The sequence below is a fragment of the Vanessa cardui genome, chromosome 22 (assembly GCF_905220365.1).
Source record: "Vanessa cardui chromosome 22, ilVanCard2.1, whole genome shotgun sequence".
In the NCBI taxonomy this organism is placed as follows: domain Eukaryota; kingdom Metazoa; phylum Arthropoda; class Insecta; order Lepidoptera; family Nymphalidae; genus Vanessa; species Vanessa cardui.
In genome coordinates this window covers 4,156,839-4,184,051 of record NC_061144.1, presented here as the reverse complement: position 1 = coordinate 4,184,051, position 27,213 = coordinate 4,156,839, and the positions used below count along the sequence as shown (strand labels likewise).

Genomic DNA, 27,213 nt, shown 5'->3' with positions numbered 1-27,213 from the left:
TTTTGAATCTAAATATCAAATCATTGCGACGCAATATGTCATTCATCGGCTGAGCAGATTATCGCTCATATTGAGAACACGAAAATAGATCTTAAGGTGACGAACCTTTTCTTACCCCGACTATACAAGCTATTTATAAATCCTAAATTTATAATTTATGGAGTAATATATTGGTTCAGTAATGACAGACTAAGTTGTAATACATTTATCATAACTTTATTATCATTTATTTATAATAAGCTGATAAACTAAGTAATGGATACGTCGATACCTCATAAGTAGTCACTAGCCTACTATTGAACGTGGCCCTATAAGTAATATTTACTCTTTATAATAAGGCGCCTGTAGGTAAATTGGCTTACCCAACTTTGAAACCAGAAAATAAAAATTCCAAGAACATGTGTTGTCGAGATGGCACAGTGGTTAGAACGCGTGCATCTTAACCGATGATTGCGGGTTCAAACCCAGACAAGCACCGCTGATTCATGTGCTTAATTTGTCTTTATAATTCATCTCGTGCTCAGCGGTGAAGGAAAACATTGTGAGGAAACCTGCATGTGACAAATTTCATAGAAATTCTACCACATGTGTATTCCACCAACCCGCATTGGAACAGCGTGGTGGAATATATTCCACACCTTCTCCTCAAAGGGAATTTACAGGCTGTTGTTGTTGTTGTTGTTGTGTTGTGGGTCCTCATCAACCTTACCAGTAGTTAAGCCCAAGTAGGTTGGAAGTTTCATTAACCATTCCTGATATCACCAATGCGCACCTACACCAGGAACTAAGATATTATGTCCAATATTGCCATCGTCAATTTCTCTTTACGAACTCTATAGATCCTTGCGTATTGAATGACGGAGCATTATATACTGGATTCGCCATGCACGTAACAAATACTAGAAATATTTGAATCTGAGTTACTTGCGGAGTGAGCATTTGTTTGCTGGTGGTTCATTGTAAGCTGGTGGATTCGAGTTTGCAGCACGCCATCACTTTGTATGCTAACTTAAAAAACATAACACATTGAGATACATTTTGAATGTAGGTTTTTTTTATATTTTTAATGGGTACTGTTATTTGAAAAACAATGACTATAGTTACGTCACTGCTGTTTATTTAATTTATGATAATTAATTTTGAACTTTATTTGTAATTATTATTGCACTAGTTACGTTCTCGTTTTACAAAATATTTGAACGAATTTTTTACGAGCTGACACAGATTTAAGTCAAATTAGGTCAACACTTTTGTTACATGTTTCACAATTTAATTAATTTTATTTAAGCCCCCGTAGTATTTCACTGCCAAATTTCAAAACCTAGTAGCAGACTTTTTTTTGTTTGAAGTAATTGGCTTAAAAATAACAATAATAAATATTCAATGGTTGAAAAGATATTTAATAATTGTTTTAGTTTTGTTTATTTAAATAGAATTTCTAACTAACATCATTTGTTTTAATAGGTTTTGAAATCAACCAAGCTTTGTAATATAAACATTAATTTAATATACTTCATATAACAAAGGTATTGATATATGCATATGCATGTATGCATGATATGTGCTTAAGCAACAACATTTATTGTTATGTGATATAAAATAACTAATACTAAAAAATTTTTCATCGAATACCAGTTTTGTAAATAACAAGAGCAGACTGGACTAAAATGAAACAATATTTTAACGAAACATTTATTTTACAAATTCATTGTTTAATATTTTTACGCTGTGACAAAGATTTGTCAGCATTGTTTTTAATTATTAGAGATTACGGTTACTTAATGTAATTATAACAACTTAAAATTAGACAGAAAGCAAATTAAAAAAACCACTACAATAAAATAATATTTGGACATTGTATTTATATAAGAATCTATACTTGAATTCCTTAAGTAAAAATTAAATCATTCCAGAAAGATGTGGAAACCATGATTTGTAATTTTAAAAGATAAAGCTTGCTATAACAGCGACCTTTCTAAAACGAGAAAAATATATCGCCAGTTTTAAATAAAAAAATAAGAATATATTATAAAAGTACAAATCCATACTTTTTACTCGTCATGTGTTTAAAAAAATCATATTCTTATTTAAATACATTAATATAATTCCTAAATATTTGGTTCAATTTAGATTATTTACAATTTTCCTAAATCTATATTACTTTCTTAATTACGATAACCAATCTCTTTTGATTATATCAGATGCTTTTTCTGCTATCATAATAGTTGGCGCGTTAGTGTTACCCCTAGTTATAACAGGCATAATGGATGAGTCAATTACTCTTAATTTTTTAATACCATACACACGTAGTTTTGGATCAACGACTGCATCCCTATCCCATTCAGGGCCCATTTTGCATGTGCCAACTGGATGATAAATCGTGCCAGTATATTCTATGAGTAAACATGCGAAATAATCATATGTTCCCCATATGTATTCTGTACAGCCTTGTACTGGTATTTTAACAAAACTTGCCCCACTGTGCTTGAATGCATCCGTTTCTTCTAAACTAACAGCATACCGCATACCTTCAACCAATACATCTAAATCCTCTTTATGAGTGAAAAATCTTGGATATATCAATGGTGGACCAAAAATTGGATCAGTATGATTCAAAAGAATAAATCCCTTACTTTTTGGTACAAGTAAAAGTGGTCTCGCTGCAAGACCATTATAGAAAGACAGAGGCAGTACGTTCGTTGCTATGTATGTTGTGGGATCTGAATAAAACTCTTCAACGTTTCTTGCGTCAAAGTGGAACTGGATATCTGGTACGTTTTCATATTCATATTTTGTTCTAATAAATGCTATACCATTTAGAGTACTAGTCGTTGCCAACGGTCCATACTTTTTAGGATGTTGTTGTTCGTATTTATAAACTTCATTTAATAATTCGTGCTCACTTACTAAAGTTGATGTTTTGTTAGATAGAGATATAATCAAGGCTTCTGTGGTTACATGGTCTTGTAAATTTTGACCTACATTTAAATCAGATAGTACAGGTATATTTAAACTTTCTAGATGGTGCTTAGGACCGATACCTGACAGCATTAGTATTTTTGGGGAATTTATTGCACCACTACTGAGAATAACTTCCTTTTTGGCATACACATTATGCTCGATACCATCTTTGATATAATTTACTCCATGAGCTGTCTTCGTATGAGGATCTATTATAATTTTAGTAACAAATGCATTTACCTCGATGTGTAAATTAGGTCTGACATTTCGTATTGGTTTGATAAATGCAACATTTGTTGATACTCTTTTTCCATCTTTAGAAGTAGATAGTCCTATATCAGTTCCGATATTATCTTCTTTGGTTAAATCTCTTATTGGCAAACCTTTTTCTTTGAAAGCTTCAACTAACATCATTGTGTTTACATCGACATACGAAAATCTTTCAACGTTTAATGGTCCACCAACTGAGTGATAGTATTTATCATGAGATTCTATATCTCTATTGTTTTCAGACTTTTTGAAATATGGTAAGACCTGCAATAATAAAATTATTAAGGTTTTAATTTGGAGATAATGAATATTGTTGATAAATAGTAATATTGTTTCGGTAAACATGAATAACTCTTTTATTTCATTTACCCTTCATAGGGTAATAGGTAATTATATATTTATACTAGATGTTAATGTCTTACATTACAAAGCAACATTACAAAAAGCTAAATACGATTTGATTAGTAAATTAAATATTACGTCTCGGTAGCTCCACCCATGGTTGCCAAGTTCTGCCCAGTTATCATAGTCACGTTTGTTGCCTCTCATATACACTAAGTAGTTGACTGCACTGGATCCTCCCATAGTCTTGCCTCTGTAAAACACATTTTGAAATGTTAATACAAATTTTTAGAAAATTGTCTTAATTTTATTTGATTGTGCTAATATATAATACGCTGTTTTCAAACTTTCTCTCTCTGTCCAAAACTGTACATTTTTAGGGCCAATGTCAAGGTAAAATTTTTTAAATGATAAAATTTAAATTTAATTTTTGTTTAAATATTTACTATCTATATAGGTTTCATTAAAAGGGCTAGGATTTTTTTTCATTATAACAAATAGAAATACTAGCAGGATTAATCAAATTCCATGATTACTATCTACCATTTGACCAGGCAGCGTTTATGTGCATACGTTGCTACTGATATCTTAAATAAATATCTACTTCCGTTATTATTCCAACTATTATATTTAAGTATTCACTTGTCATCTAGTCCCGTTATCCCTTTCATGAATTCTGTATAGTTTACGGCTTAAGAAAAGCCATTACTCGACCGCTGAGTTGTAGCAATCCTGAACTCGTGATTTATCTCCGCCGACCCTAGATCTTAATGGGCCCTTTTCGTTACTATGGAAAGGTGCGAATATATTTGGCTTAAACACAGCCTTTAAAAGGCGTTTCGTAAATCTGTGTATTCGTTTGTAAATTTTCTTATTATAAATTTTACTTATAATTTTTTTTATTTGATTATTCATGTGTTGTACACATAATGTGTTATTTCGTTACTGGCTTAAATGAAAATATATGGATAGTCTTTATAAAATGTCAATTAATTTTTTGCTTTCTTGGTTCTCCAATTATTTTGTCTTTTTTTATACCTTGTTTACTACATCTGGATATGATTGTTAATTATGAGATATAGTTAAGTTTTGATAGAAAATCATAATGTATTACCTTGTCCAGGCACAAGTTTGACCTCTGATGGATCTGCAGGTTAGTTCTTCTGGTTGCGTCCTGTAGTTCCAGTCGATACTAGATCTTGCAAGAACGGGAGGAAATGCAGGCACCATTGTAACATCTGGCTCTTCAGCCCCTGCTTCTATTAGAAGCACCTGTAACAATTAAATGCATTATGTAGACATTATTTTTAATGTAACTCATAACAACATATTACGTACATAATTAGGTATATCATATTTTCGAAATAAGTGATTTTTTGAAAAATTTTTAATGAATAAATAGGAATTAGAATTATAAATATATTTCTGTATTTGTTTTATTATTAAAAATATATATTGTATATATAACATGTTATGGACAAAAAATAAATTTGATCCCGCTGAATTTCATTCGCCGGTACTTCTCAGGTCTGATCTGGTGGTGGATTTTTGACTATCAATTAGAAAGGGTAATCACTTCTATTTTGAATAAAGATTTTTGACTTTTGACTTTGACTTAAAGATATCCTAAACATTAAAATTATTTCTGTAAAATTTTGGCTGTTACTATATTCTGGAAATGTGTAGCCGTCTATTTGGCGGTTGGGGTAAGATCATGTTGCATTTTCTGTATTAGAGGTACATAAAAATAATACAGATATCAGAAAGTATCTCTGTAACTGAAAACATAAAAATGACGAAGAAATCTTCTTTGCTAAAAATATACAATTATTAGTGTGTACTAGATACCTTTATTAAATTGTATGCAAACTTTTACCAGCTCTTCTCAGGTCTTTATCGAGCTGGTAATTTATATTGAATATCGATAAGCATAAAGTAGAATAATAACTTGTAAATTTTATATCTGAGCCGAAATCCTCTGGTGATTATAAGACGTTAATCTTACCTCTACCTCTCAATTTTCATTTGTTTTATATGTCTTTATAATAATTGCAACTTGGAAAAATATATTAATGTAAGTACTAATGTATATTTTTAGTAATGTCCAAGCCTTCTCTTCAAAAGAGAGGCTTTAGGCTAACAGTCCCACCGTTACAGGTTGTTACTTTATTTTTTTAATACTATGGACCCACCCATTCACACGGATGCAGGATGCTACTAAATATACTGAAATAATGTGTTTATTTACGACATTACTTTAAAACCTCTAACCTTTAACAATATCAGTGTTTCTATATTATAGTGTGCATGTTATATACATATGAACCTTTTTCTTGATTCAATATATCTATTAAAGAACCACTTCAAAATCCGTTGCGTAATTTAAATGATCAAAGCATACATAGGGATAGACAGCGGTAAACTACTTTGTTTCATCCTATGTGATGTTTCTTTATTTTTTTTATAGTATAGCTTGGCGGACTAGCATATAGGCCACTTGGTGGTATGTGGTCACCATCACCCATAGACAATGACTCTGTAAGAAATATTAACTATTCTTTACATCGTCAATGTGCCACCAACCTTGTGAACTAAAATGTTATGTCCCTTGTGCCTGTGTTTACACTGGCTCACTCACCCTTCAATCCGGATCACAACAATACTGAGTACTGTTATTTGGCGGTAGAATAACTGATGAGTGGGTAGTACCTACCCAGTCGGGCTTGCATAAAGCCCTACCACCAAGTAAATTATTTATCATACAATTGTATCATACAATAGGCACATAGGAAATTTGATTAAAAACGGCCATTACAGCCCGTAGACATTGGTTCCGTACCAAAAGTTAACCATTTCTTACATCGCCAATGCGACACCAAACTTGGAATCTGATATGTCAAGTCCCTTGTGCCTGTAGTTACACTAACTCATTTACCCTTCAAACCGAAACAACAGTACTAAGTACTAAGTTACTTGTCGGTAGAATATCTGATGAATCACCAAGTAAATTATTTTATCTTAAAATTACAACATTTTCTCGTACAGCATAACATAAATAATTTATACGTTAATCGTGAAATACGAATATTTTCAAAATATACATTTAAATACGGAACAAAAAGTAGCAGTAACAATTAATATGAAAAATGAGTGCTCCAATCTGTAAACGAAAAGTTTGATTGAGTCTCAACTATTAAAATTGAATGAATTGCTGAAGCGGGGATGAGATACAAAATTAAATTTGCCACTCTCGAAACTTGCCTTCGCTCATATTATATTCTTTTCGTTATAAACCTAACGTTTTGACGACGTAGATTTAAAACAAGATTATTTTATTATAGCAATGTAACATTTGAAAATTATTGATTAGTTTTAAGTCAGGCGCAAACATAGTCTATTTGACTGGTTTTTAAAATCCATTTCATATTATTAAGTAGATGTTAAGGAACCCAGTAAAAGTTGTGTTTTTTTATTTCTAGTACATATTTGCCGAAAAATATCATATTAAAAATTCCATATTTAAATAGCGCGCAAAAACGCTACTTGGACAATATGGCGCTGCAATGGGGTCGGGGACGTCACTTTCCTGTATTTTAATCTGTGGTACATATAGTAGAAAAGCAAAGTTTACAAGAAAGTGAGTTCACCATAAGCCCGGCCAATCAGGAGTGTTCGAGAAAAAATGCATTTTTATTTATGGATTTTTGAATAAATTAAATATCATTTTCACCTTTCGTTACTAAATAATCATTTTTAAACTCATAATATACACTGATTACAATAATTCACAATTTCTTTTTCGCATTGTCAAATAGCCTATTGCGACCCGGAGTTAAAAGTACCAAAATACACATTTTAATTATAATGTGGTTTACATTTAAAAAACACATAAAGTTAACAAGAATCAACATCGAAATATACTTTATTCAAACTATATTAAGTAAAGTTAATAAGTCAAGAAACTCAGTAGTTACTCTATACCAACATTTAAAATACAAAATTATGTTACTTAAATGTAAGTATATATAATATACTCGACCTGAAAGTCATCAAATATTAACGTCACATATTATCTTTTGTTGAATACGCTTCACTAATAATAACTTAAAAAATACAATTAACAAATTTATTTTTAATATTAATTAATAGTTGATATTAATAATACTTACAAACACATGGAAAATATACAATTTTTTTTTTAAATATTTAATCATTTATTTTAGTGATCAATCGTTGAATTTAATGCTTAATAATTTAATTTCAATATTTGATAGTGATTTCAATGTTCATTAATACATTTATTATAATGTTTATCAATCAATTATTTTTTTTAAATAGATGGTAGATTTTTATGCAATTAAATGGTAGATTATTACAATCAAGTGTATAATTTATGCACATCAATTATTATTATAATGTATTTAAAGTCGATTTTACCACTAAAGATCTAATTGTCAATTTCTATTTATCATTATTAATAAATAAAGCTATATTATTTATTTATTATTATTATAAAAATAACGAACTGGTTTTTATTAACAATTAATTCGAAAAATATATTAATAAACATTTGTATTACTAAAATATTATACAAAAGGTATAATTGCTTTATATAAAATAACAACCATTTATTAATAGTATCTGTTCTGATTAAATAAAGTAAACGTTATTGATATGGGATCTATTAACATTAAGCCACAAAATTATCATTATAATCATGATTTCTGATGTAATACGTTACTCATATTATATTAATGCATTAAATCATTTACTCATACTCGCGACCTGCCCTGGCTTCGCACGGGTGCAATGCTATGACATCACAGAAGGGGCTACTAAAATTATCAGTGTTTTTTAGTAATTATTGTCTATGTATTGTATACAAAAACCTTCGTCTCTAATCAATCTATAAAACTACAACAAAATCCGTTGCGTAATTTTTAAGACTTAACATACATAGGGACAGACAGCGGTAAACGACTTTGTTTTATACTATGTAATGATAGTCATGATAATTAATTATCCTATACACACTTTTATTATTAGGGCTTTGTGGTATAATATAAATATTCAACACTAATTCTACAGCTAAAGCAGCTCCGGTTTGTAAGTACTAGTGTGATTTCAGACACAAGGGACCTTTTAGATCTGATGATTTTTGGTACATTGGTGTGTAAGTTAAATTGGTAATCTATTTTTATATGGACTAATATACCATTTTTTTACGCGTGCGTTTCGAAAATAATAGGGGTTACTAAGTTATAGTTATTGAAGCTACTGGGTTGTTTTGTAACAATAAACTAAATTTAAAAATTGATTAATACTTGGACTACATTCGGTGTTTTAATGACAATAGACTACAGTATGGATAACGACATTTCCCATCATTCCATATTAAAGAATACTCGTAAAACCTTACTTGAACATCTGGGGAATACAACAATAATACCACCAAAGCGATCGCCGTGAATTCAATAATTCTTCATAACACATAATGTGGGAATCGTAAGAGTTGCAACAACAAGACCCCTGATGATTCGGCTACCATCGGTACCGAGTATGAAGGAGACTTCACTTCTGGCTCACGCTTCGAGCAGTAGACACTAGGGTAATTAGTTGAGAGGATATATGTATATATATTTTCTTTACTTCTTGTTCAGTGGCGGATTTACAAATCTGCTAGTAGGCTAGTGGGCTATGAAATTTTTGCCGCACGTACTTTTTTTTTGCAACATTTATGATTTGTGTTCTATCGTCCTCATTACATCGGTTTTTTCCCGTTATTAGTATGATAATAAACTAGGTGATATTTCTTTCAGTTACTAGATTATTTTTCCCGCATGTAGTGACGAGTTTACGGAGTACGGACTTAATGTGTATACATATAGTTATAAGGTTTTTTTGTTCACAAATTCGGCTAAATTTGCCGCCCCTCTAAATCTGCTGCCCTAGGCTCCAGCCTACTTAGCCTATTGGTAAATCCGCCACTGTTCTTGTTCTTAGTAAATAGTTTAAGAAATAGAACGTTTTATTTGCACCTCTCGGGCTCGCTCATTATAACTATTGTATTTTTATATTCAAGTTAAAAATGTTATGTAACTTTTTTTTTATATAAACAAAACCTGTTATCAAAACATACCACCGAAAAATATCGTAACTTGTAAAGTTCACCGCGTAACAGTATATGAGTTCGTTTAAATTTTATTCTATGTATACCATTTCCAACAGTGCTATCATGATTTCGTGTGTTTTATGATTATAGCGTCTGTTATGGTAACGTTATGTGTTTTACACGTGTTACGTGTATTTTTACGTGTATTTTATATATATTTTAACGGCCTACGAAAGTTACGAGAACATTGACAAAGGTATTGTATTCGATAGCAAAGAGTAAAAAATTTATTTCAAAATTTGACGTCTTCATTTCCTTTAAAATGTAAGAATGTTTTCTATAAAATTGTTTGCCCTGACTGAGTTGACTGACTATGAAAATACAGTCATATTGAGACTTAAACAGCTGTGTTTAATATTGTTGTGTTCCAGTTAAGTTGAGTGGGCCAGTGTTAGTACTGGCACAAGGGTCACAACATCTTAGTTTCTTGGTTGGTGGCGCATTGGCGATGTAATGAATGGTCAATATTTCTAACTGCATCATTGTTTACGGGTGGTGGTGAACACAGACAATCGTTTAGCCTATTTGCTCGTCCATCTACCTATATCACAAAAAAGACAATGATAGGTTTTAAAAACCATTTTAAAATAGAAAGTCACCATAAAGCAAATGTCATATTAGGTATTTTCTAATGAATGTCATGTATTTACTGTATGGTCAATAATTGAAAAGGAAATGAAATAAATTCAATTAATAATTAGAATCAATTTATGAGTTAAATATATGTCATACAAGAAAAAGATATTTAAAATGACAATTTTTTTCTATACAATATATCTAATGTATAAGAAAATAAGGGTTAACAGAATAATAAGCATTTATGTTTATTCTGTTAACCCTTATTTATTATTATAGCAAAACGTAAGTACGTGTTTTGCATTATTATATATCAATTAATGAGCTGTACGTAAAGAATACTACATATTAATACTTTTGGTGGTAGGGCTTTGCGCAAGCCCGCCTGGGTGGTAACCCACTCATCAGATATTCTACCGCTAAACAACAGTACGCAATATTGTTGTGTTCCGGTTTGAAGGGTGAGTGAGCCAGTGTAACTACAGGCATAAGGGACATAGCATCTTAGTTCCCAAGGGTAGTGGCGCATTGACGATGTCTATGGGTGTTGGTGACCACTTACCATCAGGTCGTTATTGCAGAACGCGATCGCGAAATGTAAGAAAATGATTTTAAACCATCTTCTAAATTCAGAGTTATATTACAACCCATTAAACTATGAATAAAAGAAAACAATAACAGTGTAGCAATTGATCAACTTTTTTTTATTTTTTAGTTATTGTTTGTATATTTCTAAATATACCGATTGCATATCAGTTTAATACAATCCATTAGCGTAAGGGCTTAACTGTATTGTATATAAAAAATACAATCAACACGAGACGCCTGGCGGAATATATGAAACATAAAATCGGTAAATAAATATAGAGACATATAATATCATAGAGTTTCGTTAACACAACGGCGTGCCAATCAATAGATGATACTTATACATCACAAAGCCTGGTAATACGTAATATTGTTGTGTACCTGTTCAAAGAGTGAATCAAAGCCGCCGATGGTCCAGTGGTAAGAACGCGTGCATCTTAAACGATGATTGCGGGTTCAAACCCAGACACCACTGAATATTAATGTAATTAAGTTGTAATTTATCTCGTGATTGGCGGTGAAGGAAAATACCGTGGAAGCCTGCATGTGTTTAATTTCATGGAAATTATGCCACATGTGTATTCCACCAACCCACACTGGAACAGCATGGTGGAATATGTTTCAAAAAACACTCTCTTTCTTCCCGTCGTTCTCAAAAGGGAGAGGTGGGCTTAGCCCAGCAGTGGGAAATTTAGAGGCTGTTGTTGTTGTTAGCCAATCAAGCCTGTACAAGTGAAACTAATTTTATCAACTTTTATTTTAAAAAAATATAGACTACGTTCATTCAGGTATTTTCATATTTTCAATTCGAACATATTGTACTTTGAATAACGGAACTTTTTTATCAAGCATATTTCGATATTTATTTTTCAAGTACAGTTTGTTTACAATTTTCGGGAAATGCAAAAACATCCTGCCTAATGTATCAGAAGCAGTGATCATTTAATATAATCGGTTAAGATGCGTTACCACCAGAGCTGAGATGGCCCAGTGGTTAGAACGCGTGCATCTTAACCGATGATTTCGGGTTCAAACCCAGGCAAGCACCACTATATATATGTACTGAATTTGTGTTTATAATTCATCTTCTGCTCGGCGGTAAAGGAAAACATCGTGAGGAAATCTGCATGTGTCTAATTTCATCGAAATTCTGCCACATGTGCATTCCACCAAACCGAATTGGACCAGCGTGGAATATGTTCCAACCTCGCTCCTTAATGGAAGAGGTGGCCTTAACCCAGCAGTTGTTGTTGTGTGAAGATTCCTTTCGTTTCGCATACAGCACAAATACCGATTCTAATCTAATTTCATTAGCAGTTTTATTTTACTTTAAGCGAATGGGTATGAACTTTATATCGCTTTGTGGGCATTATGAAATCATCTATTACTCTTAATATTATTAACTTATAACTGTTTACACAAGTGCTGAGATAGCCCAGTGGTTAGAGGTTGTGAAGTGTGAACTTATACCACGATTGCGGTTTCAAACCAGGCTCGGAGATGACAGAAAACGTTGTGAGGCTATCTGCATTTGTCATATAAAAATCTGCTGTATTTCGACCAACAAACCATCTTAATCTTTAGAGAGAGATACTTAGGAATACACCTCTTGTTTGTTTTATTGATAAAATATGTGTACACCAATCTTAATTATAAATAGAACAATTTTATACACATCTTGACGACCTCCTTGGTCGAATAGACTTTATCCTTGTTTTCATGGGTACGCCACTCCGAGGTGCCGGGTTCGATTCGATTTCGATAGAAATAATTCATTAGTTTTCTGTGTTGTCTTGGGTCTGCGTTTGTGGTACCGTCTTTACTTCTCATTTCCCATAACACAGTTGCTTTAGCTACGTACATTGGGATCAGAGTAATGTATGTGATGTTGTCCAATATAAAATAAAACATGACTGCGCGTGGCTGGAATATTAGTCATTGTGAAATAATTCTCTAGGTGAAAATATTAAAGATTAACTTTTTCACTTTTCGATCGTGACAATGAGAGGAAGGAAAAGTGTATTCAGGTTAAACGATCTCATTAAAGTAAAACAAAACATAATTCAAAGGCCACCATAAAATCACCTTATTATCACTATTCTACAAGAAAAAAACTGTTAAGGGGCGCACGGCAGAGGTAAAACAACGGAACGAACGGTAATTAAAATAATTTTTAATTCCCATGTAAATGAAATCCATGTATAATTATGGAGTGTTTTAATAAAAATATTGTTAATAATATGAAGAGCTGAGATGGCCCAGTGTTCGCTTGCGTTTTACAACAACAACAACAACAGCCTGTAAATTCCTACCGCTGAACGTTTTCCACCACGCTGTTCCAATGCAGGTTGGTGGAATACAAATGTGGCAGAATTTCTATGAAATTTGTCACATGCAGGTTTCACGATGTTTTCCTTTACCGCTGAGCACGAGATGAATTATAAAGACAAATTAAGCACATGAATAAGCGGTGCTTGCCTGGGTTTGAACCCGCAATCATCGGTTAAGATGCGAGCGTTCTAACCACTGGGCCATCTCGACTCTTTTTTGCGTTTTAGGGTGTCGTGTATTAGGCAAAAAAGTGGCCTCTATCCTTTCTTCGAATTCAAGTTTGCTTCATACCAAATTTTTATGAAAGTCAGTTCACTGGTTTGGTAGTGAAAGAGCGACAGACAAAGTTACTTTAACATTTATAATATTAGTATAGAAGTATAGATTAGTAGGTATAGACCATTGTAGGTATGAGTTGCTTATCTAGTTTACGTAATAACTTATGTCAATAACATTACCTAAATTATTTGTCTAATAAAACACGTGTAACTAAATAAAAATTCTATTACAATTGTTATATATTTGTGACAAATAGGCGTAATATTTAATTTCGATATCGATTTTAGAAAACCATCTGATACAATAAAATAAGCGATTGTGTTAGTCGTTTCATTTTAAAACGACAAAAAAACTCTATTCAAGGTCTCCACGGAGTATTACAAAGAATTAAGTAAGTGACGTAACTAAATATCGGTTACCTTAATTATAAACGAATAAAGAGTTTTCTGTTCCTCGACAATAGATGGCGTTACTAAAGCGAAGTTTGTACGTGACTAATTGTCAATCGGTTTTTCGTAACGATTCGAATCCGATATATTTATTTGCAATTTTTATACAAATACAATAGTACTCTTTGACGTTATTTTCTGCAATACTTGCGGGGTTGGCCGATTTTTTTTTATTTCCAATAAAGTGTGAAATTAAAAAAAAAATTCAACTGTTAAAATAAATCACTTTTTTTACAGATTGTGTAACATAGCAATTAAGTAATAAGCTGCTTTTAGTATGGTTGTCATGTGTCAGGTAAGAAGTAGCCTACTTACTATCTTGGAGTTCAAGTTTGCTTCATACCAATTTATATCAAATTCGGTTCAGCGGTTTGTTGCATATAAAACAATGTTAAGCTGTTTTATGCGATTTTTTCACGCGAATGAAATTGTGTTATAAAACTGTATATGTAGTTAACAAATGAATTTTATCAACATAAAATTCGGAAGTATGTTTTATTTAATATCAAATATTAGATTGTCATAGCATCACTGATGAAGGTTTTATATTAGTTAAGGACTAGTGCGTCTCGTGAAAATTCGCGTTCATTCAAAAGACGGTTCCGGTTGAAAGCGCATGTGGCAGAATTTCAATGCAATTAGACGCATGCAGGTTTCCTCACGATGTTTTCCTTCACCGCCGAGCACGAGATGAATTATAAACACAAATTAACCATATATATATATATATATATATATATATATATATATATATATAGTGGTGTTTACCTGGGTTTTAAACCTGAAATCATCGGTTAAGATGCACGTGTTCAAACCACTGGGCCATTCCTAATAATATACAGACACAGTGGCCTCTATTTCTAAATCTAGTTGAATATATATGAAAATTTGATGGTAAATATTTTTATGCAATACACGAAACATTCCGTTTTAAATTAAAACTGAAATAAAGCAAAATATTACACAAAAGGTTTAATTAAAAATGTCAAGGAAATAGAAATGTTTTTTTTTTTACATTTGTTTCATTTTTCAGTTACTTTTTAACCATTAATTATTTATGGTATTTTTACCTTCTCTTTTTACAATAATTATACAATGACATACATACATACATATTGTATTATGTATATGTGTTATAATAAATGTATAGTATAGCTTATTGTAATATACATAAGTTTGTAATTACTGACATAGCAAGGAATATATTTGTCTCTTGAACTGTGGTACCCTCATTCTGATTTTCCACAACACAAGTGCTTTAGCTACTTACATTGGGATCAGAGTAATGTATGTGATGTTGTCCAGTATTTACTTATTTTTCGAGGTGTATTATTCAACTCTGTTGTACACCAAAACACAAGTGCATTGTCTTCGACACAACCAGAAAGATTTCGCGGTTAAACACGAGAGATGTTCTTGACAGTAATATCCAATTTTTTTGGCCCGATCAAGGGTTTAAACCTAGAGCCTCCGGGATTTGTTGATGCAATTCGGAAAAACCCTTTCAGTTGTCTCTTCCTTGCATTTTTTATAGTTTTGTATCGTTTACGATAAATTATATATCAAACTTAGAATAGCTGTGCCTACGACTTCATGCGTATGTGAATTTAACAAAAAAATATTGTTGTAGTCTAAATTACTCCTAATTAATGTAGCTATTTGCCAGTGAAAGTCGCGTCGAAATCGGTACAGCCATTCCAGAGATTAGCCAGAACAAACAGACAGACAGACTGACTAAAATGATATTTTTGATAAAATCAATTATAGTAATTATATATGCAATAATGAGCTTATAGCGCTAAGATTCCGACTCCTCAAAGTCGGTTATCCTTCTCGGGCAAGGTATTCGTTTCTATAGTAAAACGCTGCAGATATTTTTAACTGTGCCCATTCATAAATTCAAATGCTTTGTAAAAAAAATGTGAAAAAAAATTGATTGATTTTGAGTAATTGTTCCAAGTGTTTTTCAATGTGCATCTTATAACAATTTAAACACCGTATAATAACGAAATACGATTTTGCACACGATCGATTTTGCTTCAATTTTACACTTTGACGAATGTCATGTACTATAGTCATTAATATATTTACCTGGGTTTGAACCTGCAATCATCGTTTTAGATACACGCGTTCTAACCACTAGGACAGCACGGCTCTTCAAAACGAATTAAAAGTTTCAATTTCTCTATTTATATTATATTTATTGTAAAACTGTATATTTTCTTTAGATATATTTACTACAAAATTAATAAAAAATAATTAGTATCATGAGTCTATACCTATATATTATGGCTGAAATATATCAAGGAACAATTTTCATAACATTATGATAGTGTCTTTATAAACTTAAAGCGGCGAAGTTACAATCAACCACTAGTTTGTATATCTTAAAACGTTCTCTATTAAGATAGTATTACCAGACGAGGAACAGCGCCAAGAACTAACAACGGAAAACGATTGTGAAAGTTTTTCGCTTTGGGATTCGCTGTCATTGTTTTAGTTTTGTCATCGATTTAAAGCGCTGGAAGCGGCTTTCTTGCTTTAATTATAGAAGGAACGCTACTTGTAGATTCACACACACATCCATACTTAATAAAATACAAAGCATACTATTGATGATTGTGTGTATTATTTTTTATGACATTTTGTTTTTGTTTTGTTGATTTTTAATTTTCTCTTTAATGTCTTACACATACAAAACGTGTACTACATGTATAAGTAGATTCTAAATATATATAATGAGGAGTAAGGCATATACTCATTATCAGATATGATGATATTCATACATTCACATTCGTAATATATTTTTTTCGATATTTTTTGAAATCTCCCTTTTATCCACACTTTTTTATAGATAATAGAAAAGCGTGGAGTTAATACCTGTTGACTTCACTTCACTTAATTGTAAAATGACGATTCAAAAGTGCTTGTAAAAGTCTAGTTGAATAAAGTTTATTTTGATTTGTTTTGATTTGATTTGATCGCTGTCATGTGTTCTACGTCATACTGACGTCGCCAGTATGGGCAGTATGTACGATAAAAAAATAAATAAATCCTAACTAAACTTTTTGACGCTTCAACATATACAAATAGATTCTAAATATGCCGACTTTATCCATTCATTTGTTTATATATATCACTGTAAAACGTAAAAAAGTAAGGTTGTAAAATAAAATACAATGTAAATAAAATATACGGTGTCACTTCTAGTGTTAACACATCGAGTTTATTATCATTGAAAAGTTTTTGCAAAGGCAATACTAATTTAAGGAGTTTCAACAAACCGTCGTTGCATAGGCTTTATTTCATAATCGTTTTTCATATATACGTTTATTTATAAGAAATAATCTTTTATAAATAGACTATTAATAATCCACTTATGGAAAAAGGCTTCCTATTCCGTAGTGAAGAGGTTTAAAGCTCACTCCATCACGCTGCTTCAATGCGTCTTAGATTAACCACGTAGAAGGTTTTTTGACATGGAGTGTGATTCTGTAAGAATTCGTATCTCACTCGTGAAATGTTGACGACTGACACTCACTTAGTGATACGATATTTTGATACATATATCTCACATACAATAACATTCAGAAATTTCACAATCGTGTTCTGGAGTGAGATTCGGGTTTTTTGGTCATAGAATAGCCCTACTGAGTTGACAATTGAATATGGAATATTATATAGTTATACTATTTGACACTTTTGTAGATGTTTGTCGATTATTTTAGTCTGATACTTGTACTAGAGTTATATATAGTGCTCATGTAATCATGTTAAAAATCATTAGGGAAATGTTAAGATACACACATGTATGTCATACGCACACAAATATACCTGTTTTTTTGTCACTAAATTAATCAATTTACTTGGTGTCTACTTACTATTAAAATATTTGTCATCTAATATTTATAGATAACTTGAGAATTGCGAATCTTATTATTTCTGAAGCCTTACCTAAATTTAAGAAAAAAAAATACGAACAAAAAGTACTTTTATTCATATACATATTAATTCTTTATTTCTTTATACTAATTTTAATTTTTCTTTTGTAGTGTTTTATTTATTATCTATATTAACATATTATTTACTAAATTATTAAGTTATTTAAAAAAATAAATAACATATTTTATGCAAATTATGTGTATACCTATAATTGTTACTCAGGTCTAAGAAATCGTTACATACTTTATTATTTTTAAATACTATGTTATTGAGACAGAGTTCTATATGTAGTTATAGGTATTTTTTTAATATATGTTGTGTTGAAAGACTTTAATATATAGATTTAATACAATGATACCGGCGTTGTTTAGAGGACAGTATTGGTCGTTATAAGGGTTGCTTTAACAATACATTTTAGTATATTAGGGTTATTATTTAAGAGATATTCTATTATATTCAGAGATAATTATCTATTCATAGTTAGTTTATAATCAAATTTTGAATGCTGCATTTAATAAACACACTAACATAATATAAAATATTTTTTGTATTTTAAACGTTCCTTTCATATTTTTTTTTAGTTTGAAGAAGGACAGATCTGTCATCTAATGCTAAATGGTCAGCACTACCTACAGTCATTGGTGCTGTAGAAAAAAATACAAGTAGTTTTGTTATTTTACAATCTGTTGTTAAAATAAATGCATTTCCATGTCCTTAAAATTTGCGTTTCTTTCGGGTAATATTCCTTTTAAAATGAACTCAAGACAAGAGACTTTATTTAAATACAAAATTGGAACCAAATCGATTACTTATTACCCGATGGTAGGCATTTGTGCAAGCCCGTCTGTGTAGGTACCACCCACTCATCAGATTTTCTACCGCTAAACAACAGTACGCAGTATTGTTGTGTTCCGGTTTAATTGGTGAGTAAGCCAGTGTAACTACAGGTACAAGGGATTTAACATCTTAGTTCCCAAGATTGGTGGCGCAATGACGATGTGAGGAATAGTTAATATTTTTTACAGCGTTGTCTATGGGTGACGGTGACCACTTATCATCAGGTGGCCCATACGCTCTACCGCAAAAGTATCCATAAAAAAATACAACCGCCTCTGTGGTATATTAAAAAAGTACAACTAAGTAAAAATATTTAAGTGCAACAAATGCTCAAGTAATGTTATAACATTTAACTTCATTTATATAGTTAATTATAATAGAACAATAATAAGCTTTCTTTGCATTATTATAATCGTTGGTTATTAGGTATTTATAGTGACAATAAAAATAATAATAAACAGAACACCCAGTTTCCGTATCCGTAAAGTCAATATATCAATAGAAGTATTGTATATGCGATTCTATTATAAAAAGTGCGTTTCTTGAACAATATCTTATAACATTTTACCTCCTACTACTTCCCGTTTGGAAAGGCAACACTGATGATGAATTGGGAAACTGACATATTAAAAAGGACTTCAATTAATGTCTGTACTACAATTTACCAAACTTTAAAATGCCTCTAAGAATTTTTTTCTTGAACAATATCTTATAACATTTTAAGATAGTATCAATTTTAAAAATCATGTGCATTAGAATCTCGATTATCCGAACCCTAAGTTATCCGAATGCTTAATTATCCGAACGTTGTCGCATTGCAGAAATTCGTCAATAAAACGATTTTATAAATATAGAATAGCGTTAAATATATTTTAGGTATTTCATATAACGTTTTATATTTTAATATGTATGTCAAAAGGTGTTGTTTTGTTTGAACTTTGCTACAGTTCGACTATCCGAACTAATCTCGGACCTAACTAGTTCGGATAATCGAGGTATCGATACAGGTAGTCGTACTTACGACATGTTTGGTTCTCGAAATACGCGACGTAAACCGAAACGACGTAAGTCGAGACATATTAGATTGCTCATTTTTCTTCTTGCTATGACATTGACCTCGCGACAAGTGATTCTCCTATGCCGGAAATCGACACAATTGACGTATGTGATTGACGTGTGTATGTGTGTGTGAGGAATTGTGTCAAAACATTGTCGGACGTAACTTGAAACGACATAAGTCGAAACGACGTATGTCGAAGACTGCCTGCTATAGTACGACACAAATTAGATGTAGCATCGGAAAATGCAATTAAATGAAAATAAAACGGTTTACTGCCGATTTATACAACCAATAGAAATAGCTTCCTATCGCGCCATTCGACCCTATTCATCGCTATAGATTCTCGCGCCAGTTCAACTCAAGAAAGCAAGCAATAAATCGGCGTGTCAAATTGGCTAATATATTAGGCCATATGATAATACAAGTTATTACGTTTTTGTAAAGATCATATTCACATGAGAAATAAATATTGATAATTTGGGATAGTGTACTTCGGATACACAAAACAAATGTGATCGCTTTTACGAATTTGGCTGATGCTACATCTAAGTTGTGTCGTATTATATTGTATTATAAAAAGTTATGGAGGGACACGATATCAATTTGAAAGCAGTACCAGCTGATATAAGTTGTAAAGTATTTTTAATTTGAAATGAATTATCTATTGGCGCGCCTTGGGAGTAAAACCGTCGTAGTCATATTCCTTGAAAGCAGACTGCTCGAGGTTTTTATGCAGTCTTAATCCTTCTATAATTATTCTTTCAATAGGTCTGTGATGTTCTCATATTTGTCTTGTAAATATTTATATGACTAACGTTATGTATAATCGTATACTACATACATAATGTACATAGGACACATAAGAAGAAATATTATATGAAAACAAAAAATTCCTATAAATATATTATTCTGCGTACAAATACTTTGCTTGTTGCTACTGCGTTTTTATTCAGTTTTTTCCGCGTAGTTAATATTGGATTAAAGTATAAATAAATTAAATCGAGGAATTAACATGACTAACAGTTTTTAATGTTAATTCGAGGTCACTACGCTTTTTGTATGGTAGGGGACTGATATAATTACTTTCGTCTTATAAAGTATAGTATGGGATACATTAAATATAGGTACTTTATAAGTTAGAATACAAGCCAATTAAAAGTGAGAATCGTTTTTAATTGAGCGTTTTACTATATAAGATGTAAAATCAGTTGTAATATGAAATAAAAAAAATGTATTCCGACGGAATTCGTTAAAAAGGGCTTATTCAATAGAGAATCTCAATTGCGTAGGAGACATAATAAGGCTCAAATATAAAAACTATCGTGATTGGTATTATGGATGCAAATGTTTAATATACAAATCAAATTTGTCACTGAAATAGATTATAGTCTGGAATACTTTTACCTAGACATAACTATCTCACAACTGCAGGGTTATTCTGTAACAAGAAACTCGAACTCGAATCGCGGAAAATGAGCGTGAAATGTCACATGGATTTTAATAATTGCAACATTCACAGAATATACGTGTTAAAATGGCGTACCACCGTACAAATTTTCTCGAGTGAGATACGAAATGATTTTTTATCGAAACGCACTGCTGTATTACCTTATCCTACTACTTCCGGTTTAGAAAGTCTACACTGATGATGAATTGGCAAATTGACATATTAAAAAGGACTTAAATTAATGTCTGTACTACAATTTATCAAACTTTAAAATGCTTGTAAGAATTTTTCGACAGAATATTCCAAAATAAAATTATTGGTGTTTTTCGGGGTTTGTACCCAGGATCGTGAGATTAACAGCATTTCATACTTGACTATCGGGAACTCATAATATTGAATAATAATAGCCATATTGACCTCATTACGGTAGCTTACCATTGTTATATCGTATGTTACTTAAGATCTTAGTATTTATCTAATAAAAAAACGGTATACGCTCTCACGCTTAAGGAACAGCCACACTCACGCTAAAGCTAAAATTATCTATGATAGCTATGTATGTAATGTGTAATTTATACTTGATTAGAAACGGAGATGTAATTAATTATTACGTCACGATATTAGCAGTGATACGTAAGGGTACATAAGATAACATTAACGTTCTGTCAGTTTCCCAATGTTAGGGTTTGGCCTACTCTCCCTTTGAGGAGAAGGTTTGGAGCGTAGTCCACCACGCTGTTCCAATGCGGATTAATGGATTCACATGTGGCAGAATATTGTTGAAATTTGACAAATGAAAGTTCCTCACAATGTTTTCTTTATCGCTAAGCATGAACTGAATTATAAAGACAAATTTAGCACATTAAAATTCAATGGTGCTTGCCTGGGTTGGAACATGCAATCATCGGTTGAGACGCACGCGTCTAACCCCTAGGCCACCTCACATTTATAGATTGTAATGGTCTGACCATGTGTTTTTACTCATGATAGTAGGTTCAAACTCTTCAAGGTATAGTAAATTTGTAACCAAGTCAAGCCCTATATACTTATATATTTTTCATTTTATGGTAATACTTGACTTATACAAACAAGTCTGGGTAGAAATTATATATTCTACCGCCAAAAAGCAATACTTTGTTTGATTTGAAATATGAGTGAGCCAGTATCGGTACATAATAATTTAATTTTTATTTCTTTTGATATGAAAGAACAAATATACGCTTCTGCATCGCCTTAACACGCCAGTGGAATCAATCCCTATGATTATGTCATATACATGATGCAACTATTTTTACATTTTGATTTTTCTACTAATCAATATTATCTATATAAATATTATAAATGTGAAAGTAACTCTGTCTGTCCGTCGCTCTTTCACAACCAAACCGCTGAACCGAACTTGATGAAATTTGGTGTGAAGCAAACTTGAACTCCAAGACAAACTGAGTTGCCTACACAAAAAAAAATTGCCTAACACCTGACAACCAACGCCCTACAACGTAACGGTGACTACTAGTCTATTATTAATAAAAAAAAAATATTTGTAGAATTATACGTTAATTTCAATTTTACTACGAGTATATACATATCTATTACGTGTCAAATTTAAATAGCTGTTGCCGTTTATGCTTTTACTATAGACACTACATAGAGAGATATATTATGCTTTTATTATATTCAAAAATAAAGCGCTATATTAAGTCCTTTAAAATAATGTTTTAAAATTAGTCAAAATCAAAATAAACTTTATTCGAGTAGGCTTTTACAATGATTTTTGAATCGTCATTTTATAACTCAGTGAAGCTACCACTGGTTCGGAAAGTAGATTCTACCGAGAAGAACGGTAAGGAACTCATTAGTTACTCTTTTTTTAATATTTAAAAAACACAAAGTCATGTTAGTTAAATACAATTATTTAAATTAATAGTATATATAATAGTATTTACGTTGCTTTTATATTACAAAACTAACTGCACGCGACTTTATAAGCATTTATAGAAGTTATTGTCAAAATCGGTCCAACCAAATTTTTGTTGGTTGTCAAATATGTATGTACCGTATACACATATACATGCATGTAACAAAAACGGTTATTTTAATATTACAAACAGACACACCATTTTTATTATATGTAGATAAAGTTATATTGTTAAAATTGAATATTTATTATCTTTGTATATTTTGTTTGTTAATCGTAATATAAAATATATTATTTACCTTCCATTTCTTTACTTCTGACAGACGGTTTGCTAGCACACATCCAGCGGAACCAGCTCCAATGATAATGAAATCATACTCTTCGGGTTGTCTCTTAATTCTTGATCTTCTTTCTCTTTTAGCTCTTTTCAACTCCGTTTTTGACGTTTCAATCTGTGCTGGCATTGCTCCAGCAGGCATTAAATCTTCAAAAGAATTTTTCAAAAATTCGAAATCGAAAATTGGCAACTTAGATTCGAATTTGGAATGGTCATTTTTAAAACCGTTATCACTAGATTGGCTGTACGGGTTATAAGATTTCGATTGGTAACTCTTCCCTTGATATGATGGTATAGGATGAAACGTTTCAAAATTGTAATGAGACTTATAGGCTTCTAAGGGATAATTATAGTTTGGCCTTATGGAACTTTCCGGAAATGATGGGTAACTTTGTGGATACAAATATCTTTGGTATGGATTCTCCTTTAGTTCCGGTACACTATATGATACACCGCCAAATAATTGAGTTACGAGACTCAAAAACATGAAGCCTGTTCCCGAACATTGTGTTAGAGGCGCTTGTTGCTCAGGACAAATACTGCTGATATCAGCAGGCCGCCATTCTGTCGCCATTGTATCACGGTATCACTTCACTTATTTAAAAAAGAAATATTTCATTATACAAAATATACTAGACTTAGGTCTTTGTGTTTCTCGCGTGAACGCTAAGAATAGAATGATTGCAGTGTAGTTAGTGAAAGAGGCAGTGGGTGCTTACTATGTACTTGAAATGTTTTATACAATGGTTTTTAATGCAATACGGTCATGTCTTTCGAAATGATTATAAAGAAAAGTGACGCTTATCAAAGACGTTCTTTTTTTAATTTAATTTAACAAAGGATGACACATTTTTTTTTTTTTTTGATAAAATTGCCAATCAAAGAATTTCTTTGATCAGTTTTATATAACACGACTATATTTTAAGGTCTTTTACAACCCTATTTCTGCATGCTGAAGAATGAACTTGATTAGGATGCCACAGGTCAAATCTTTACATAGTGTAAAACAAAATCGCTTACCGCTGTCGATGCCTATGTATGCTTAGATCTTTAAAATTATGCAACGGATTTTGATGCGGTTTTTTTAACAGATAGAGTGATTCGAGAGGAAGGTTTTTGTATGTAATACATGGACAATATAGTGAGTAAACGCTGAAAATTTTAGAAGTTCCTAATGTGATGTCGTAGATAGACAAATACCGTAGTATATTTAGTATCAATATTGCACTCGTGTGAGGCCGGGGCGGGTCGCTAGTTAATTATTATATCTTTATACTTGGTGGTCGGAGTTTGTACAAAGGCTTCTGTTTAGATACTATCCACTTATCACCTAGCCAGTGTAACTACACACAACGGACATAATATATAATTTCCTAAGATTCGTGGCATGATATATAGTGCCAAAGTCTATATGCAGTGATGACCACTTACCATCTGATGGTCCATCTGTCTGTCCGTCTTCTGATGATATAAAATAAAAGTAAAGAGCCCTATTAACTGACTCTACTGCTATCGGCCCAAGTGATATTTTGTGAATAATATTTTGCTGTAAATAAGCCACTTTTCTTTTTCAATTAGGTCACCTGATAAGGTACTATGTGCACCGTTATTACGCTGCCATCCACAGTGTCTAAGTTCTTATTACCCTTGTTCTGTAATTACAATCTCCTTGAACCTTTTTCATTCGCCGATATTATGAGTAAATATTTCTGATAGGTTTAATAAAATATATATCTGACAAATAAAATTAAACAACAACAACAAATTTTAGCCTGTAAATTTCCCAGAGCTGGGCTAAGGCCTCCTCTCCCTTTGAGGAGAAGGTTTGTAACATATTCGCTGTTCCAATGCAAGTTGGTGGAATATATATGTGGTAGAATTTCCATGAAATTAGACACACGCAGTTTTCCTTCACCGGTGAGCAAGAGATTAATTATAAAGACAAATTAAAGACATGAATATTCAGCGGTACTTGCCTGGCTCTGAACTCACAATCATCGGTTAATATGCTCGCGTTCTAACCACTGGGACATCTCGACAAAAATAAAATTCAATTCAATTAAAATACATACTTTATTCAAGCAGGTTCTTGCAAATATTTTTAAAATCGTCATTTTACAAGATTTAATTAAATGTAAGGACGTTTCGGAATGTAGAATTTACCAAAGAGAACCGGCAAAAATACAGTGAATTCCTTCACTAAACTATGAAAAGTATGAGAAACACAAATTCTGAGTTTACGCTTTTTTAACAGATCTCAAAGAAAAAAGAGGGTCTTGTTGTGATTTATTATATATTTCGTTACATTTGTTGGGTATCTCTTCTGTAATTTTAATAATAAATATATATGAGACAACATCACCTACATTACTCTGGTCCCAATCAGAATTAATGACGGTACAAACACCCAGATCCAAGACAACATAGAATACTAATGATAATATACATCGACTCCAGGAATCGAACCCGGAACCTCGAAGTGGCGTACCCATGAAACCGGTGAACACATCACTCGACGTTGCGTTCAGTATAACTCAAAAGAGGTTTTATCTCAATTGATATTAGTCATTTCAAGGGCACAGTCACATAATTATATTCATATAAATTAAAATAACCATGGAACCCTATGTAAAGAATTATGTTAAATAAATATATAATTATCAAATATGATGTGTAAATACAAAATAATTATAAAAACATGTTTCTGGTCTTTGTATCGACAGATGTATATTAATGATACGTCGATTTAGCGGTTTAAGATATATAATGGAATAAATTTGTGATTTTTACTATGAATTGAAATATTTTTTACATCATAAAAATAAATGATACAAATATAATAATTCTGACAAAATTGTGTCTGAATAATAATTATATTTTCGTTTACTTTAAATGTCCACCAACCCGCATTGGAACAGCGTGGTGGAATATGTTCCAAACCCTCTCCTTAATGGAAGAGGAGGCCTTATCTCAGCAGTGGGAAATTTACAGGCTGTTACTTTACTTTACTTTACTTTAAATGTAGTTTTTATGGATCGTTTTTGGTAAAAACGAGATCCTATAAATAAGTCTTCGCTGTCCGTCCGTCTGTCCGTCTGTCTGTCATCGGGCTATAACTTTAGAACCGTGATAGCTAGACAGTTTCACAAATAATGTATTTCTGTTATCGCTACAACAACAAATACTAAAAATAAAATAAATATTAAAGTGGGCCATCCAAATCACATCCATTTTTTTCCTATTCTTGATTGTTATCAAGGAATGTAGATACTATATATATATATTTTGTGTGTCGCGTTTTGCAATTTTTAGGATTCCGTACCAGAAATTTATGTACCTACTGTTGTTTACCAAGTCAATGAATTTTGCAAAATTATTAATTTTTTGTATTGGCAACAATATGTAGGATTAGAAGTAGAAGTAGGAGTTCGTGAGAAGTAATAATAACTTATTATTATAGTAATTTATCTTTAACGATATAAAAACGTAGTAACGTTTCTTAAAATTAACTATAATATCAACAAATATTTTTTTCTAAGCATTGACTGCAGGAGAGGCCTGTAATAAATGCACTGATATTAGTATAGTATTTAAAAGCATAAAAAAATCTATACATGATAGTTTTATCAATTGTAGTTTTTTTAACATCTTAACAAATAAATTTAAAAAAGGAATAAAATTAATTTCAGTATAATTAATTTGTG

The 27,213-nt window shown here is 31.6% G+C and overlaps 1 protein-coding gene across 1 annotated transcript; it reads right to left on the bottom strand.

The window, feature by feature from the left end:
- Positions 1-1,971: 1,971 nt before the first annotated feature.
- Positions 1,972-24,221, bottom strand: LOC124539443 (glucose dehydrogenase [FAD, quinone]-like). Its single transcript, XM_047116840.1, has 4 exons — positions 23,472-24,221; positions 4,688-4,845; positions 3,712-3,826; positions 1,972-3,495 (listed from the first exon to the last, which is right to left on the bottom strand). Exons 1-4 carry the CDS (start codon positions 24,081-24,083, stop codon positions 2,170-2,172), a joined length of 2,211 nt encoding a protein of 736 aa, XP_046972796.1. The 5' UTR covers positions 24,084-24,221; the 3' UTR covers positions 1,972-2,169.
- Positions 24,222-27,213: the final 2,992 nt, after the last annotated feature.

What these genes read in the sequence shown, in the direction of transcription:
- LOC124539443 (XM_047116840.1), bottom strand. Translation starts at nt 24,083, where the DNA reads ATGGCGACAGAATGGCGGCCTGCTGATATCAGCAGTATTTGTCCTGAG. An exon ending in CAAACTTGTGCCTGGACAAG is followed by an intron (nt 3,827 to 4,687) that starts GTAATACATTAT and finishes TGTGTTTTACAG; the next exon opens with AGGCAAGACTATGGGAGGAT. An exon ending in ATGGGTGGAGCTACCGAGAC is followed by an intron (nt 3,496 to 3,711) that starts GTAATATTTAAT and finishes TTATTATTGCAG; the next exon opens with GTCTTACCATATTTCAAAAA.